Genomic DNA, 17,626 nt, shown 5'->3' with positions numbered 1-17,626 from the left:
GAATGAAGAGCTGGACTCCGTTATGTTATTCAGCTTCTTTAGACCTTGATTGAGCAAAGTGCAATGGGTTTTTATGCACGTATTCGTCTTGGAAACTCCACCAATCTCATAATTAGTATAATAAGTAAGCTCCTCCTCAGGGCTATTTATTAATTTTGTAGATAAGGGGTCACCGCAAACTCATCCAGCGCGCGTCGTGCGCAGTGCGCGTCCACGAGCAGTTTTATTCTCCTGGGGGAGAATTCTGTGCGGAAACTTCTTCCAGACGCACTTCAATTACCGCACACACACACACACGCACACGCACACACACTGAAATCACTTCAGCCACACTGCTTCAGATTTGAGCTCAGCACTGTGCAACTGCTCCTGTCTGTCCTGCCCTCCCTGTGAAATCTGGAAAATGGGAGGGTGAAAAAAAAACGGAATATAATTGATGTTTTCCCATGGAACTGCCCCTCCTCCCCGCAACACAGGCTAACCCTCAGGTGGAAGAAATCTTTTAAGATTTTTTTTTTGTGGGATAACATCAGGAGGGTTTGTCTAGGCGAGCCAATCAAGTCCCTCCCCTGCTATAGATCGGTGCTATAATACAAAGCAGTAAAAGCGGTCGCCTCACACAAGCGGCTGCAGCTCGACTAGAGATCCCGTGGCTTTTAATTCCCTCACTACTTTTTTTTTTTAACCCTCCTTCGATGTGCCCCGTTATTACCATTTGTCTGAGGCGTTCATTTCCGCACCTGCCACGGTAGAGACCAGGCGAAGGCGAAGTAGAGGAGGAGACAAGGACATTGCGAGAGCCGGGAGAGGCAGACGGTAGAGATAGCAGCGGCGACTCGTTTGAGATCTTAAAGGACGAAAATGCTGCTCTGGACCAGAATCGTATTGGTCGGTCTCATCTGCTTGTCCTTGGTGTCCTCTGGGATGGGATGCGGACCGGGCAGGGGCTACGGCAGGAGAAGACACCCGAAGAAGCTGACACCTCTTGCGTACAAGCAGTTCATCCCCAACGTGGCGGAGAAGACCCTCGGGGCAAGCGGCAGATACGAAGGCAAGATCACAAGAAACTCCGAGCGATTTAAAGAACTGACTCCCAATTATAACACAGACATCATATTCAAGGATGAGGAGAACACCGGCGCCGACAGGCTAATGACCCAGGTAAGGAGACAGAATAACCTTTTTCCCCTACTGCCCGTCTCCTAACGCACCATCACTGCGCACTGCAACAACCTCCTTGTCAGACTGATTGCGCACCTTAAGTGAAGTCTGTTTTACCCGCTGCTGAACTCTTCACACTGAGCCGTTTAACTTCACTGTAAAAGCAGATGCTCTTTATGCACCAGCATGGGAGTTTTCAAAGGCTGCAGGCTTGAAGCGAATGTAGAAATCCAGCTGGAGAAGTAATGTGCAGGCGGACAGTCAGGACACTCGGCCTTCATGATTGTGACAGTGTATTTAAAATATTAATGTGCCCCTCTCCTCATATCTATATTTGTATCTCTGTGAAACAGTATTTGTTGCTTTATGGGCGCACATCCATATTACCTTATATTTCATGAAGACATCTAGTGTTTGTTGCATATTTCAGCTTTACATTACAGCTTGTTTAAAGCGCCTTTTCTTTATTCCAGCCCTGGGGATGCGCACCGCTTCCAACAGTCGGGCTTATTCAGGCATGGCGTGGCTCATTCAGACATTTTCTCGCACTGACTGCTGTAATTTAGCTTTTTCGCATGCTGTGCACCAGCGCATGAAAACAGTGACATTTCTTTGAGAGTGTTCAGGACTTCATAAATGGGTGGGACTCGGTCAATTAAAGGCGCAAGGCGCGCAGGGGTGATGGTGCCTTTTACAAATGCGCTTGCATGGGAGATGACATCTTTTTTAAATACTCCATCCTCATGCAGGCAGTTAGTTGAGTCCAGATGAGATGAGGCTCACAATACATCGGGAGAAATGTAGGCTGCAGGATGCCGCGTCTCTTCAGCATGACTTTTAGCACTCAGATGCTGGTGAATTATTAAAGGCGCTTGGGTGATATTGGCTCAGTAATAATAAAATGCTGGTGGTGGTGATGGTGGTGATGACGCCGGGCGCGCGCCGGAGTCCCTGAACCCGTGCCTCGCACCATGCATGAGCACGAGCTCAGATGAAATATTCACTCTGCGTGCGGTCTCGGCGTCCCTCTCAGCCCTCCCCGCGTTTCCTCTGTCACAAACCTATAGCTTCTCATACGCGCAGATCTTGAAATTACAGGCGCGCGCGCGTGTGTGTTGTGTATGTGGGGGGATGTGATACGCAAAGTGGGGTTCAGGGACCCCCTTCGTTAGGTTCCTCGTGGAGGTGCCGGGGCGTCCAGAAAACAGAGGAACAGCTTCGTTTCCCTCTTACTTCATTCATTTCTAAGGATGTAGAGATACGTGTCTTTATGAAGGATTTCAATCTGAGTAAAATGCCCCACCTGCTGTATAAACACTTGTGTTTGCAGGTCTGTATCAAATCATACAAACGAGGTTGCAAATCCTCTGACAAAGGGTTTTGTCTGTTTTGGAGCCTTTAAATAGCATCTTAGGGGACGTTTCTTGTTTTACAGATCTATATTAAATTGAAAAAAATAGAAAAGTTGTGGGTTTCTGGATCATCATCCGTTTCCTATTCAGCATCCGAGCGCTTACAGAAAACACAACAACCGACACTAAGTGTGAAATGTACATGAAAGGGCTTTTAGGCACCCCTCACTGTGCCTGAGACGCAATTTGAACTTATGACCTTTGGTCAGCGGGAGGCCATCGTAAGTTAAAACAGGTGAGATTTTCTTTATCGTACAGGCCATTGCAAAGCCATCAAATTGAAGCACGTACATTGAAAGGAGAGTGACTGTAGCTGTTTTGTAGAGTAGTCTGACAAAGGCATAAGCGTTATCACATGGGGATTTACGCTGTGCCAACAGTCTTTGCGCTGTCCCGCGGCTTTACGCATGAATCTGGTGGGTTTTTACGCACGGAGTTTTACGCACGAATAGAATCAACTTTATCCAACGTCTTGGATAAAAGATGATGTATTCATACATGCAGCAAGGCACGTGCCTGCTCTAGCCCCCCTAGGTGTGTGCAATAATGAATGAATCAATCAGTTTGCTGAGGTCTAATCATGACTATAATAGTTGATGGTTAAAGGAGCGCTTGAACAAGCACCTACTCACTCATACTATTAAGACACAGCTCACTCCCAGGAAAGTTGCCAGGAGAGGTGTTTTACACATTTACTGCTCACTGGGCCTGCAGTGAGAAGAGCCACCAGTTTGGAGGCTGAGCTGTACAATGCCCATCTTATACACAATTGCCAGCCGCACGTCCAGCGATGGTGGCATCATATGCCACAAAAGAAGAGGAAATGTTCTCTTGTGGAGCAGCCAAATCGGTCGATCTCCTGGCTGTACTCCACTGTATTTCCACTGAAGTTTCACTTGTTTCAAGAATTGTCCGGGGACGATTTCTAAAGCAGGATAAGGTGTTCAGTAGATTTTGCAAAGGAGATGACTCAGGATGCAAGAAAGTGCTTGATTTCCTCACAGGGAAAGGTTTATTTTAACGTTTAGGAAATGTTCCTATAGATAGCGGCACCGTCAGGAGCCTGCAGTACCTGCCCACAGTGCAAACGAGTCGGAAATGAGATGAGCTGGCGGCTTGTTTGCACTGACAGGTAGCTGATAAGTGTTTCCTCTAACCAAATCATTTGTGAAAAGATTAAGAGGGAGGCTGTTGAACAACTTTACCCCGAGCACAAAGCGCCGGTCCGGGGCACCCTGCTGGGCTTCACGGTGGCTGAGCAGAATTTGGCTTGATTTGCGGCACACGACCTAATGAATTAATAAATAGGTTAAGCTTTACGGCTCTTGACTCCGACAAACGCACTCAGAATGCAGGAGGTTTTTTAGGGAGCTGTTTTTTATTCAACACATTCTACAAGTGTGATATCCTCATAAAACAGCCACTGATATATGAGGAAGTTCTTTTTCTTTCTCTTTTTTTGTTATATACGAGTTTTTTTGGGGGGGTCTGTGTGAACATTCTTGCTTTAGGACACACAGCCTGTCCATAAGGGAAGGGGACAGTGGGTCACACATAGACGCTTCTCTGTGCGCCCATATACCATCCCTGGATATTTCACAAGTCTTGTCAGTCAGCAGCCAAAACACCACGACTTAAGGAGGCATGTCACGTTCCCCAAGACTTTGCAGGAGAAGAATAATGAAAGTTTCCCTCCGCGGTTGGACTGAAAAGACTCTTTGTGATGTTTTATTTGACATATTGGTTGAGTGTTAAGAATAGTTGTCTTGGAGAAGGCCAAGCATCTTCATTGAGAGAGAGAGCGCGCAGAGAGGTTGGGGTGCGACGATTTATTTATAGGACGAACTCCAGATATTTTAAGGTTTCGGCTGCTCTTGAAGATCATCTTCATATCATCTGCATATCAATTATTTATTCAAAGAAAACAGACAAGTTGCAACCAACAATAAAAGTCGGTGATTTCATGAGCTAATACAAACTCATAAATATATAATGTACAGACACGTCGTGCACAATGCAACACTTTTTTTTTTCCTGATAGAAAGGGACGTTGCTCGCACCTCTTCCAAGACCAAAGACCCATATGTTATAGGCCAGTGAAGCGAATGCGGTGCCTTATCAATATTTCATCAGCAGCTTTCTTATCCGAGATGTGCCCTCTGACGCTGCTGCTCACACTGAGAAATGCAAGCTCACATTCAGGATCAGAGCTGCAGTGTGGGAGGAATCAGGGGCGTCAGGTGGGGATGGATGGATGGATGGATGGATGGATGGAGAGGCGTGGGCGAGGCCTCAGCGGGTCCAAATGGGATTTTATTTATTTATTTATTTCAATGATTCCTATGTTATTATATAACAGACAGGTAGAGATCAAGAAAACATCTAAAGCACCTCTAAGGATGAACTTATAAGTGTGGCGCTAGCGGTGTAATGGTTTTATTTCTCTGTGTATTTTTAGACAGTGATGACCACCTGATAGTCTTGGCAACAAAAAATGTGTCAATATAAAAGAGGCTGTGGTGGCAGATGCTATTTTAAACTCAGACTTTCTTTCACTTTACGCGCTAAGGACAGCTTCTATACCTGCGAGCTATGAGCCAATTTGTGACCCAACAGGTGACTTTGCTGATCCCCCCACCCCCCTCTCTCTTTTTTCTCCTTCCCGCAGAGATGTAAAGACAAACTGAACTCGCTGGCCATCTCGGTGATGAACCAGTGGCCCGGGGTGAAGCTGCGGGTCACCGAGGGCTGGGACGAGGACGGGCACCACTTCGAGGAGTCCCTTCACTACGAGGGCAGGGCTGTGGACATCACCACCTCAGACAGAGACAAGAGCAAATACGGAACTCTGTCCAGGCTGGCGGTGGAAGCCGGATTCGACTGGGTCTATTATGAATCCAAAGCCCACATTCACTGCTCTGTGAAAGCAGGTAATGACTGCGGGAGGCGGGAGGAAAAGACACTTTGTTGTGCCTTTAGAAAATCTCTCATGCGCGCTAGGATGCTGGCTGGAGGAGAAAATGACCAAGTCTATCACCAGTGCTCATTTTTTTTCCGTCAGGTGTGATTGTAATCATCTTTAAAAAAAGAAAAGAAAAAAAAAGAGCAGGTGCAGCTCAGGGAAATTGCTTTATCTCCTCGGAAAGATTCATGCAAAATCTCCCATCCATCAGCTGCTTGTGAGTAAAGAGTAGATTAGATGTAATGAAGTTAAGCAAGTGTCAAAAAAAAAGAAAAAGAAAAAGAAACTTTCATTGACCAATCAGCTGCAACATTTACAAGCTCCAATAAACTAAATGTGAGCGAGGAGGTGAAATAAAATCTTTTACTGCAGGACTACACATTTCTGCCCATGTAATGATCAGCAATAAAGCCCAAACGATCACTCAACAAATGATTAATAACTAAAATTGAAATGTCAATATTTATCTGATGAGAAAATTGCAGTGCAGAAGCCAAATGTTGGAGATTAACGATTCGTTTAAAGTCGATTTTTGGAGAGGGAAAATGTAAACATATATTTCCATCAATGATGTATGGGCACAAGCCAGCCTGTGGCGTTATGTGCATTTCCCATGCAGCGTATTTCTTGATCTTACATCGCCCCACACTGTCTCCTGGTGGGAACCACGGCCATAATCTAACAACGCTCCTCGCTGTGACCCAGAAAAGGCAAATCATTTTGTTCTGTGGGTTCCTGCACAGCAGCTGCAGACAAAATAAAATGCTGAAAGTTGTGTTTTGGGGTTTTATTTAGGGATTTTATTTTTTTATTTTCTATTTTTGGGATTTGGTCATATACGGGAGAAACGTAAACCTTGCCTGTTAACCTCTTTATTTCGGATCTCATTTAATTTTTATTTCTAAGACCTTTATTGTGGCTCAGTTTTGGCTGAAATAATCTTCCTCTTATAGGCCTTCACTAAGCAATGGGACACCTAGGGGGCTTAGAACATATTTCTTTACACTGATTGATGAACCATGGCACTTTTTCTTAGCTCAGACTTTATTGATAAATCCCTTATTTATCATTCAGCACACATGTTTTGAGATCACAGTATGGGCCAGGCCGACGTGTCATTAGGGGTCATGCGACTTTACCAAAAGGATTTGGCTGAACAATGTTGAATTGGTTGGGGTAAATCTGGTTTTCAGTTGTCACCTTATTTCATGCTCGGGAATCTTAAAAGAAGATTAAAAGCCCCAAATTCTGAGTAGGAAACCGCCTTTTCTGTGTGTAGGACAGTGTGATCCTAGAGACTGGTATGTGGAGAGCTCCACCAAGGCCAAAATTATTGTCATCAAGGCTGACAACAAAGCAGGGAGAGGTGGTAGAAAGAGGGGACATTGATGTTGCACAACAGAAAGCATTTAAGAGTCCAGGCCCTCATTTAAATTCAAATCTACAACTCGAGAGGCTTGGAAAAGTGGCTCCACTGGGTAAATAGTAGTTGTGAGTCGCCTATTTGTGTGAATTGTCACATAGAGGTTTCTGCACCTGAGTAAATATGGGAAGAGTAGCTGGGAAAGGCGTAAGTGTTCTTTACCGAGAGGAGCTCGACCCACAAGCTGATTTAGAATATCAATGCCCGCTCTTTATTGGGTTTTTTAATTAAGAATAGATGAGCCAAGGCTTTGAGTTTTTCCTCGTCTCAGACAACGTGACCCAAGCCAATACGCATTTGGCTTGGAGGAGCCGACAAGGCATCATTATGCAAAATGCATATGGCCCACCATGATGTGTGGAGGCAGGAGAAAACACAAACAAGAGCGAAAAGAGAGGGGATGTTGAATGGGCTTTTGAATGGGGCAGTGGGTCTTAACTGTAATGCGTCAAAGCACGTGTTTGTTATCTTTTAAGACCTATAAAAAGTGTTTAAAAGATTTAAATATCGCTGCTTTGGGACACTGGAATGTTTAAAAATAATAATGTTTCAGCACCACAGTGGCTTCAGTCATGAATAATAATTTTCTGATGATGGTAAGATTTCACTTTTTTCACACTTTAATCTTTTATTTTAACAGAAAACTCAGTGGCAGCGAAGTCCGGCGGCTGCTTCCCAGGCTCCTCCAGCGTCATCCTTCAGGATGGCACCGAGAAGGCGGTCAAAGACCTCCAGACAGGCGACAAGGTGCTGGCAGCGGATGAGGACGGAAACCTGATTTACAGCGACTTCATCATGTTCATAGATCAAGACTCGGCGACTAAGAGGCTCTTCTACGTGATCGAAACCGACTCGGGCCAGAAAATCTCCCTCACCGCCGCGCACCTCCTCTTCGTCGGCCACGCGGCCAACTGCACGGAGGACGAGGCGGAGCGGCGCATGTCGGCGATCTTCGCCAGCCAAGTCCAGCCCGGACAGAAAGTGTTCGTCTTCGACCCCGAGCGAAGTCGACTCCAACCTGTGACCGTAAAACGGATTTACACGCAGGAGCACGAGGGCTCCTTTGCTCCAGTGACCGTGCAGGGGACCGTTGTCGTGGACCAGGTCTACGCGTCTTGTTACGCAGTGATCGAAGACCACGAGCTGGCGCACTGGGCCCTGGCACCTGTCAGGCTCGCCCACTGGGTGTCCTCGTTGCTTTTCAGTTCCCAGCCTCAAGCCAGTGCACAGAGCGACGGAGTGCACTGGTACTCCAAGATCCTTTATCAATTAGGAACATGGCTCTTGGACAGCCACTCGATCCATCCACTTGGGATGTCAGTCTCCCCGAGTTGAAACCTCTACTACAGGAGCAGAATGGGACTTAAAATGTAGGACACACGAACTATTCAGTAGATTTAAAAAAAACAAAACAAAACAAAATAATAATAATAATTAAAAAAACAACAACAACGAACAAACAAACAAGACAAAAGGCCCCAGCGGAGTTGGGATATTTATTTCAGTGACTTTTCCAAGATGTGTCCCCCTTCAAAGAATGAATGGAGCCTTAAAAAGTTTCTCTTTGAATAATTTATTCTCATGTGAACTCGCTGCTGTCACACAAATGGATTCTGAAAACGGGTGTGAGCGGCAAATTGTGCATAATCTATTTTTGTATATCTCAAATGCAAAAAAAGAAAAAAGAAAGAAAAAAAATGAAGAAAAAAATGAAAAAAGTGAAAAAGGAAAAAAAAGAAAAACAGCGCAAAGAGAAAGAAGACCATGTAGAGAGGAGCTAACTTTGACAGGTTGTAATGTTCATATGTGCATATATGTGCAACTGACTGTTATATTTTGGGGAGAACAAACTTCGCGGGGTTCCATAAATTATATTTTTATACACAGAATTGTAAATTAGATTTTGACAGATCGCTACCGAATCACATTTCGTTATTTGAAATAGTGTAAGATATGAGAATATATTTTAATTTAAATACAGTAGTTGGGAAAGTATTGGAAAAAAATCTTGTACTGCTTGGTTTATTAAGAATTTTATTATTTTGGAAACTGTTCGTTTAAGTTGTCGGAGAGGGACAGATATTCTGCCTCATGTCTGCATTCTCTTGCATTTCTTTTTTTTGTTTTCTTTTTGTGTGTTTATATTTTTCTGTTTTCTTCTGAGAAAAATATGAAATGCAGATTCTGACAATTCAGTAACAGTTAAAGTAGTACTGAAACGGTTTCGTTAAATAAATTAATAAGTAACTCCTGTAAATGTACTAAAAATGTATTTTTCTTTTCATATTTTGTAATAGGGAAATAGTTTTATAGAAATGACCTGCGGCAGATGCACAGTTTGGATAGTCTATATAGCCAGACCATACCAGTTAACTTTCATAACAGGGCGATGTGTCAAAAAATGTCTAGAGTTTATTATTTATATGTTTATTACAAAATGAGATAAAGAAAATCTTCAAACTTGCAGTTGTTACATGTCTTTGTCTGAATGGGCTTCACAGGAAACACAACGAGGGACATTTGACTAATATTATAAGACATTTTATGGCCATGTTATTATAGTTTGAGATCAGTTGTCAGGACAGTTGCATTGACAAACAAATCAGTTGTTGGGTTGTGTTGAGATTTCCTTCTTGGTCCAATTGATCTTTTTCTAATGAACAAAGTATTAGCTGTAGGTGGTTGTGGCTCTTATGGGACAGGGTCTACATGGTGACAGTGAGTTTAGCCTACTGGGAAAGCTTGCAAACAATTTCGTCTCCTCTTTCTAGCTTTTATAAAATGGCGAAAATATTGCGCTTTGAACTACCTTTTGCATGCTTGCGAAATGTTGAGAGTCCATGTCAAATTTAACGAGGCTTGCCCTCCGCAAATAACTTCTAACTTGCAGACAAATTAAACAGAAGTGTGTTTGTTGGCCCTAAATCTGCTTCTCGGTGTCTGCTGGTTGAGGTCAGATTGCTCCATCAGAAGAGAAACAGTCATTGTAGTCTAAATCACAGCTTAGTAATACATTTGTTAGTCTTAACAAATCGCTATAATCCTCCACTATTTTCATAGGGACTTAGAGTGTGCATGTAGCACTTAATAGTGAGATTTTGGTGATGTATGTTTGTCCTCTTGAGATGTGCTTTGGTATTGTAAGGCTACATATCTCTCTGAAATTGATTACAGCATCAGTCTCCCTCCCCCCGCTGCTGCCTTGTTGTTAAGTTGTGAAAGTGCGACACCATGTGGTAAATGAGCGGTAGTGCTGCCTAGAAATGTTTCAAATATCATTCTAGAGCTGGGAGTTGTAAATAGTTTTACAAGAAGACTGCCTATACATACAGCAAGACATGAGCTTAATCTGTTATTTAAGTCCACTGCTAAATAAATGAATGTACTAGGAGATGGATGGGGTTATAGAACAATCTGTAATGGCTCTCACTTTGGTTGTTTTTAAGGGTTTACGTTTGGTGCTTCAAACAAAATAACTGTACAGGTCTATAAAGAAGCAGAGCTTCAAATGGAGTTATGAAATATATGGAAATACAAATAAAATGAATCTTTTATAGTTTTTTCAATTCTAAAGTCACAAAAATGATTTGTAAAAAACATCTTTCACCCAGGCCTATCAAAGGTTAAAAAAAAAAAAAAAAAAAAAAGGAGGGGGGCATTGAACCAAAGTGTCTGAATACTGTTGCAACATGAGCAGGAATTCCATTTCCTTCTCCCACATTGTGTTTTGTTGTTGATATTGTGAGGTGGAAACTTTGAGAGGGGACAAAGCGGCCCATCTCTCCCGGGACTGTGACCTTGGGTCCCTGACAGATACAAAAGCGTCGGCGCAGGGCAGCATTCCTCAGAGCAGGTAAACAGAGCCTCCTCTAATCCCTCAGGGTCCCTCCGTCTGCTGGAGCTCAACAACGGCTTTTACAAATGTTGACATTTGCAAACATGAACGGTCTGCCATTCTGCAAAACAAAACTCGCCGTCTCTAAGAGAGAGTTCTGCAAATGGCAGCACTCTGCTCCGTCCAGGCAACGTTTACTCCTCTGTAGCAGCAACCAACAGTGTTCAAGAAGCAAGTGGAAAGGTGGAAGGACATGAAAACTGATAAGGTTCAGATCTAAAACAAGCAATCACACCTTCTATGCTGCCAGTTAACTAAAACAGAGGACTCAGCTACTTAAAACAAACTATTAACGTGCATGTGGTTACTGCAGATAAACTCGGAATAGATGGATAGATTGAAATCAGCAGACAGGAGATAGATGGACTGTGTACATAATTACACATTTGTCATCAAAATAAAATAGATAATATCAGGAGTGCCAGTGGATTCACAGTACATGACCATTGTAACCTTTCAATTTTAATCAATTTCGATTATACTAACTTCTTAAGATCTTTCCTGTTGAGTCTGGGCCAGGAAAACAGATGGTTAGTGCTCGAGTCAAGATCGGTGCAGATCTCTCCAGTTGCATCGCAGCTTTAATCTACATAAAACGTCACTACACAGTCAAAATTTTGGCCCATTTTCACTACATCTCTAAATCATGTCTCAGAAGAATATAGAATATTGTAGGTTCTTTTCTGGATTTTAGATGACATTCTTTCAGATCAGTGGTTTCAAAACAGGGGGTCAGGACACCCCCAAAGGGGCTGCCAGGTAATAAGAAAGAAGAAAACATTGTTTTGCTACTTTAGAACAATCTCTTCTCCCTCAATTTCTATGTAATTATTGATTTTATTTCTTTTTCCTAGTAAAATACAGGGCAGGTTGGCTTCTTCGCTTTTTGAAGTGTCACTGAATGGCCCATAGCTGAAAAATAACATTGAACCACTGACTGGAGGTCACAGGTACACACTCCATCACTTTGAGGGTTAACCAGCCAAAAAGAAAAGGAGTAACTGCTTCAGGTGACACCTAAGCATTTACTGCTCACAAAAGCACCTAGCTAGTTTTAGTCTGAAATGAAAGAGATTTGAACAAAAAGTACCAGCCACTCCAAACGTTCACAATGAAAACATAAAACATTTTGCAGTGCAAGTCAAAAAGTTTATTTTCCTCAGCGTCTGGTACCAAATTTAACACATTTACTCTCGTTGTCTTTTTCTTCATTTCAAACACCACAGTTCACAGTATCAGAGCTGCTTTAACAGGGATATTTCAGAATATTCCAACAAACATATGATTACTTCAACATCATTGCTTCATATGACATCAGTGTGGACGGTGATAACACAACAGTTTCAAAGCTCAACAGGTTGGATTTCAGTCATTATTTGGTGAACCGTACTCTTTGAGGTGAGGAAACCAGGAAACTGTAGTGTCTTTTTTAAAATCCAATCAAACAATGAATGCCAAGAAGCTTGGATGACCTTTGGTGCAGTGAAAGCCATACAAGTGGCTTTAGAGTTACGTGTCTGCTATGTGAACCCGGCTGTCGTCACAGAGATGGAAACCTCCAGCCACTGGCCTAACAAACAATGGTAATCCAGGTAGGCCACCCTGCTTGGTACAGAAGTTCATTCAACAACAGCAGCATCAGGGAAAAGATCAGTAACTGTGAAAATATGTGCAAGTTGGAAAGAGAGCGATGACAGAAAAAGCAGTAATGGGAGGTAATGTGGCGGGCCCAGTACTGTGAATGTAGCAACATTTATTTAGTGAAGGAAGTAAGTTCAAGTAAATAGTCTTCATCCCGTGGTCGCAGGCTGCACTGGTGTCAAAAAGAAAAGAAAAAAAAAACCTGAGGCGTGAAGTGAGTGAGTTAAGGCAGGAAAAGTGACAAAGCAGTTTCATGGATAAAGCTGGGAAACGGCTCGCCCCACCAGTACGCTGTGGAGAAATGAATGTGTTAATCCGAGAGGCCATCGTTTGGATGATGTGGTGACAACTCAAACAAATCTAATTAGTGCCATCCCAAACCAAACGTCTGTGCAAACAGCCCGTGATTAAACCAGCACCTCAAGTGAAGGACCATACCAGTGGTTGTGCATGCTTCTGCTTAACCCATTTATACTTCACATGTAATCACTACTTTTTCGTTAATGCTCATATTAAGCCACATATTTACTAAATGTATATATACACACACCGTCAATTGGAGGAAAAAAACTGTAGGTCATTTGACGACACTTAATGCAACATTTTGCTGGTATAAATACATTCCATCTGGTTTATAGTAAAGTTAACATAAACAAGATGCAACTAACCAAACAAACACTAGTGACTGCATATTTTATCTCCTAGCTTATGTAGTACAGCTCAAGAAAACGACTGATTAAAGTCACCTAAGTTTTGGATATGTGTTGTATAAAACATGCAGCAGAGAAATGTTTCTTTTTATACCAGCACAATGGAAAAGTATCAAGTAATCTGGACAAGTCCTCAAAACAGCAGTAAGTGGAATTAAATGACCTGCTGGATTTTATTTAAAAAATTGGTCACAGATGATTACAACAGAGGTATAAACTGGGGCTAGTTTTAGCCCATCAACTAATAACTGCCCAACTCAAATTTCATGTGTTGAAGCTGTGCATAAGTAGCAAATAGGAACAAATGACAGTGAAAAGTATCATGATGAACCAACAACAAATAAGGCCCAGCTTCAGCAGGTTCCAAGTCTCTGTATGTATACCTACTTTGTTAATTCGCTAAAGCATGCTAAGCCCTTGGTATGGTCCCTTAAGTTTGCGCTTGGGGAGAGCAACACACTGATGATTGGTTGTGACACCACTCTGTTGACGCGAGTGTGACCTGAAGAAAGAGAAAGAACGAAATGATTATTTTAACCACGGTCTGCAAAGTCCTGGCAGCCTGGTTCACCCAATGGACCTGTTGAACAAAAGTTGTTAGTGTTATACAGACCTTGACCCAGCTAGTGTGGCATTTTTCACCCATAATGGATGGTAGACACATTCTGATACTAACAGCAGAAAAAACGAAGTTTTCTTATGCAAGCACAAGAAAGCCCCCCCACACACCTGACAGACAAGTCTGTCTCAATTAAATATCTAAAAACCTTTCTTGACCATTAGGTCAAGTGATTCATAAATCACCATGCTAGTTAAATAGCTTACAGTAAATCAGGTATTAAGTCAGCACCACTTTCCTTTGAGAAATATAGAACATAATCTCTCAAAACTCAAGGTACATGTAAGTGCAAAACTCTTAAAATTAAGGTACAAGTAGATTCAATATGAATCTGTTCTGGCATTATAAGACTAGATGTCTTAAAACAATAAGACTGGCATTGCCAATTACTTTTTCAAATCCACAGGATTTCCCACAGGACTAAAAATCATGCATAAACCACAACACGAAAGACAGTAAATACACATTGTGAGAGAACAAAAACCTCCACATCATTTCAACTCAAAACAAACGGATTAAAAACATAAAAGAAGCCAGTTAAGAAAAACTGTAAAACATACAAAAGACTGCAAAGCACCCAACCTCAAGTTTCACAAGTAGGAAGGAGGACTTTGGGGGTTTAGACATCTTTAGACACCCCATTCACCCAGATACCTTTGGTATTGAGAATCTCGTAACCTTTACTAGTAAGAATCATTAAGTATAGCTTATTTTAAAAAGTAATAGTTTAAACTGTTTTTTTTTTTCAAGTAACAGCTAATTTAAGGGAAATACCACTAAATTTACGAATTTGATTCACACATGCAGAAAGAGCAACTGTAAGTACTTGTGAACCACAACTTTGAAAATCTCAAAACAAAAAAAATGAATCTGTGATGTCATCCAGATGCTCAGCAAGGAGTTGGATTTCTGTCAGTTAAGTGAAGGTGCTATGGCTCCAACATGTTTACCCTCTGATGTGTCCTATGTTATAGACTGTGTTAAACCCAATAACCCAGTATATATCTCCCACTGAAGTTACGTAAGACATAACAATTACTGAACCGATTCTTATATCTTACTCATGGCATGGAGCTGCACATTAGCATGACATCAGGGTTGACTTTGCAGTAAAAAAAAACTTTGTTTATGGATATAAAGCAAATAATTTCAATGCCAAAATTCAGTGGCATTCCCCTTAATCTTTATGAGGTAGATTTTTTTTGTTGAGTAATTGCTACCGTCTATAAACTTACAAAAATAATACTAGATACTCAAAAGTGCTGTGCATTAATTCCAATATGGTTGATTGTTTTTAAATATAATATGTTGCAGAGTAAATACCCAGGAACTTTGAAATGTTTAGTAAAAATGACCAAAATGTGGCACAAATAACGAAAGATACTTCAGTGCACCGGACACATGGACATCACACACAACCACACATCTTTGGGCTAAGGTTTAACCGGCTTTACATACCTGCATGTTCACGGTATTTTGGCCATGTTTTATTTTCTTGTTTTCCCTTAAACTTTTTGTCAAATGTCTTATAAACAGAAACATGGTCCAGTCAGTTTTTCATTTTGGCTCTAAATTCGAAACAAAACACTTGTAAAATGATTTATGCCTGGACACATCAGCATATCCTTACATATAAAACTGTTCAACTTGATACAACATGAGTAAAGAATAACTCAAAAAATGTTAACAAGATAAATATTGAGCTGAAGTTCTGGTCTACTTATGTACATGATCACTACAGAGATAATGGTTGCCCCCTCACCTTACAGCATCACATACCTATTAATTTAGTGCGCAAAACAATGTCTGAATATTTCGAAGACCTGTGTCTGTTTATAAAGCTGAAACCTGGAATAGACAAAAATGTTGTGTGATGAAGAAACAGGATCATGGAATTTCTGAAAAGTTAATGTGACCAACTTGCTATATTTAATTTACTAATGACGCCAGACATGAAAGCTGAGTACTAGGAGAATTAAAAGTTTTCAGTGATGTGGTGGCACTTCCCAAACAAGGGATGCTCAAAAAATGTTGCGTTAGATGATTGTACAAGCGAATTTCTGAAGAAATTTGACCTATAGCAACAGTTAGATATCCTTATGATTTAGAGCCCAGGAGTTACAGAGAAGGTGTGAATCATAATAATGGAAGTTCAGCATTAAAAGCTATTTCTTTCAGTAAATTTATTTAGCTTTTCTGCCAAATATCTACATTACTGGCTCAGTGTGAATGCCTGTTCCAAGTGCTATTCCAGGTTACTGATAAGGCATCAAATGATCAACTGATAATCATATGATCATCATCAATCATAAGATCAGTTATTTCTGAAAGGAGAAAGCCAAACATATATCCTAGACCAAATGATTTACAGAAATGTGCGTGTATCCCGAAAATAATTGTAAACAATTCCAAGGGCTACAAAATAATACAAATATTAAATTCCCAACAGTAGAAATTGAAGTTGTTCGCATAAAAAAATCTCAAAAAACCTAAAAACACACTCCGTCAAAGCCCAGAGGACAGATTAGAAATCTAAATCTAACCCCATAATCTCAGACAAACAACTAAAACATACACCTAGAGGCAAACAAGTATTTTTCCAAAATACATAGCAGGTGTTAAAAAGCAACAGTTAAAAGACGTTTTGACATTTACAACAAGGAGCACTGTCGAATGACCAAATTAACTAACTTTAATGAGCAATATAAGCTGGACAATTTGACCGAGAAGCAGCACTGAAATTTAGAGCACTACATAATCTACACAACACAATCACAATTCCCGAAATTACAGGGAATTCAGAAAACACATTCATGTTACAGCCTGTGTTAACTTGGTTTTAGTCACTGCTACGTCTCCTCTGTTAAATCGTCCACCCACACCACCTCTGTGTCGGTATGCTAGTTCTCCACTAGGTAGTGCCATTTACCCAAAAACGGCACAGAGACTCCTCTCTCAACCTAAAAGCAGGTTTAGACTGAAAAAACGTGAAGCACCAATAGTAATGAAATACTGCCATCTACAGAGGGGGACCAACACTGCTAAGGTAGAGCCCACTTGAATAGGCTGGCCACAGTCTGCCACGACCATTCCCTGTGTGTAAACCAAACACCGAGCCACAAATAATGACTAAGAAAGAAAAAAAAGAATACTATGAAGTGATCACATCAGAATTAAAACGTTCAAATGTCATTTGTATTTGTTTATAAGAATCTCACTGAGGAGTGGAGCAACCATTATCTCATGACATGTTCTACTTAGGGTCTGTGTAAGATGCACAAAAACATTCTTCACAAACTACATTGAAGTAGGATTTACTGTCCAGTGTCTCTCCAGTGCCACTTTGCAACAATGGACAATTGGTAGACAAAGTCAAACACAGGCGTGCTCACAGCTACTGTCTTTGTGTTCACTGTCCCAGTTTGAGAGGAGATGAGTGACGAACGATGCTTCCGTGCCGATGTTGACTGTGAGTGACCCCAAAGAGGCTGAAGAAATATTCCTATGCCGAGATGGAGCTGTGCGTGAGAAGCTCCGGCGTCAGGAGAAAGTGACGTCTTCTAACGGGACTCTCTGGCTCTACTGTGCTCTTCATCCATCAATCAGCGACACATCAATGTGGGACAAATCAATCATGTGCCTGTGTGGTAATTGTGATAACGTTTGAACCAGTGTCAAAAGGGGCTGAAATACCACTGAGCATTTACGTTGTGACTTTCACTATCTGTACAAGCTGAATTTCAAGACCACACCGGCATAATCATAAGACCTATCACAATGCGTAATCATGTAATTGGTATGTG

At 41.5% G+C, this 17,626-nt stretch overlaps 2 protein-coding genes across 4 annotated transcripts in view; one reads left to right on the top strand and one right to left on the bottom strand.

Annotated features, from left to right (window-relative positions):
* Window positions 1–861: 861 nt before the first annotated feature.
* Window positions 862–8,293, top strand: shha (sonic hedgehog signaling molecule a; the record flags this gene model as incomplete). Its single annotated transcript, XM_083995132.1, has 3 exons — window positions 862–1,161; window positions 5,242–5,503; window positions 7,599–8,293. 3 exons carry the CDS (start codon window positions 862–864, stop codon window positions 8,291–8,293), a joined length of 1,257 nt encoding a protein of 418 aa, XP_083851258.1.
* A 3,702-nt stretch (window positions 8,294–11,995) lies between these two features.
* The window catches only part of rbm33a (RNA binding motif protein 33a), a 29,345-nt gene continuing 23,714 nt past the window's right edge, over window positions 11,996–17,626 (bottom strand). For all 3 annotated transcript variants that reach the window (XM_083995657.1, XM_083995659.1, XM_083995658.1), the window contains exon 19: window positions 11,996–17,463. In XM_083995657.1, coding sequence (XP_083851783.1) covers window positions 17,415–17,463 — 49 coding nt within the window. In that variant the 3' untranslated portion in view covers window positions 11,996–17,414. The remainder of the gene's footprint in view (window positions 17,464–17,626) is intronic.

This window comes from Trachurus trachurus (genome assembly GCF_905171665.1).
Source record: "Trachurus trachurus genome assembly, chromosome: 20".
In the NCBI taxonomy this organism is placed as follows: Eukaryota; Metazoa; Chordata; class Actinopteri; order Carangiformes; family Carangidae; genus Trachurus; species Trachurus trachurus.
The sequence above is the reverse complement of the archived record's forward strand: the minus strand, read 5'-3'. Positions and strand labels throughout refer to the sequence as shown.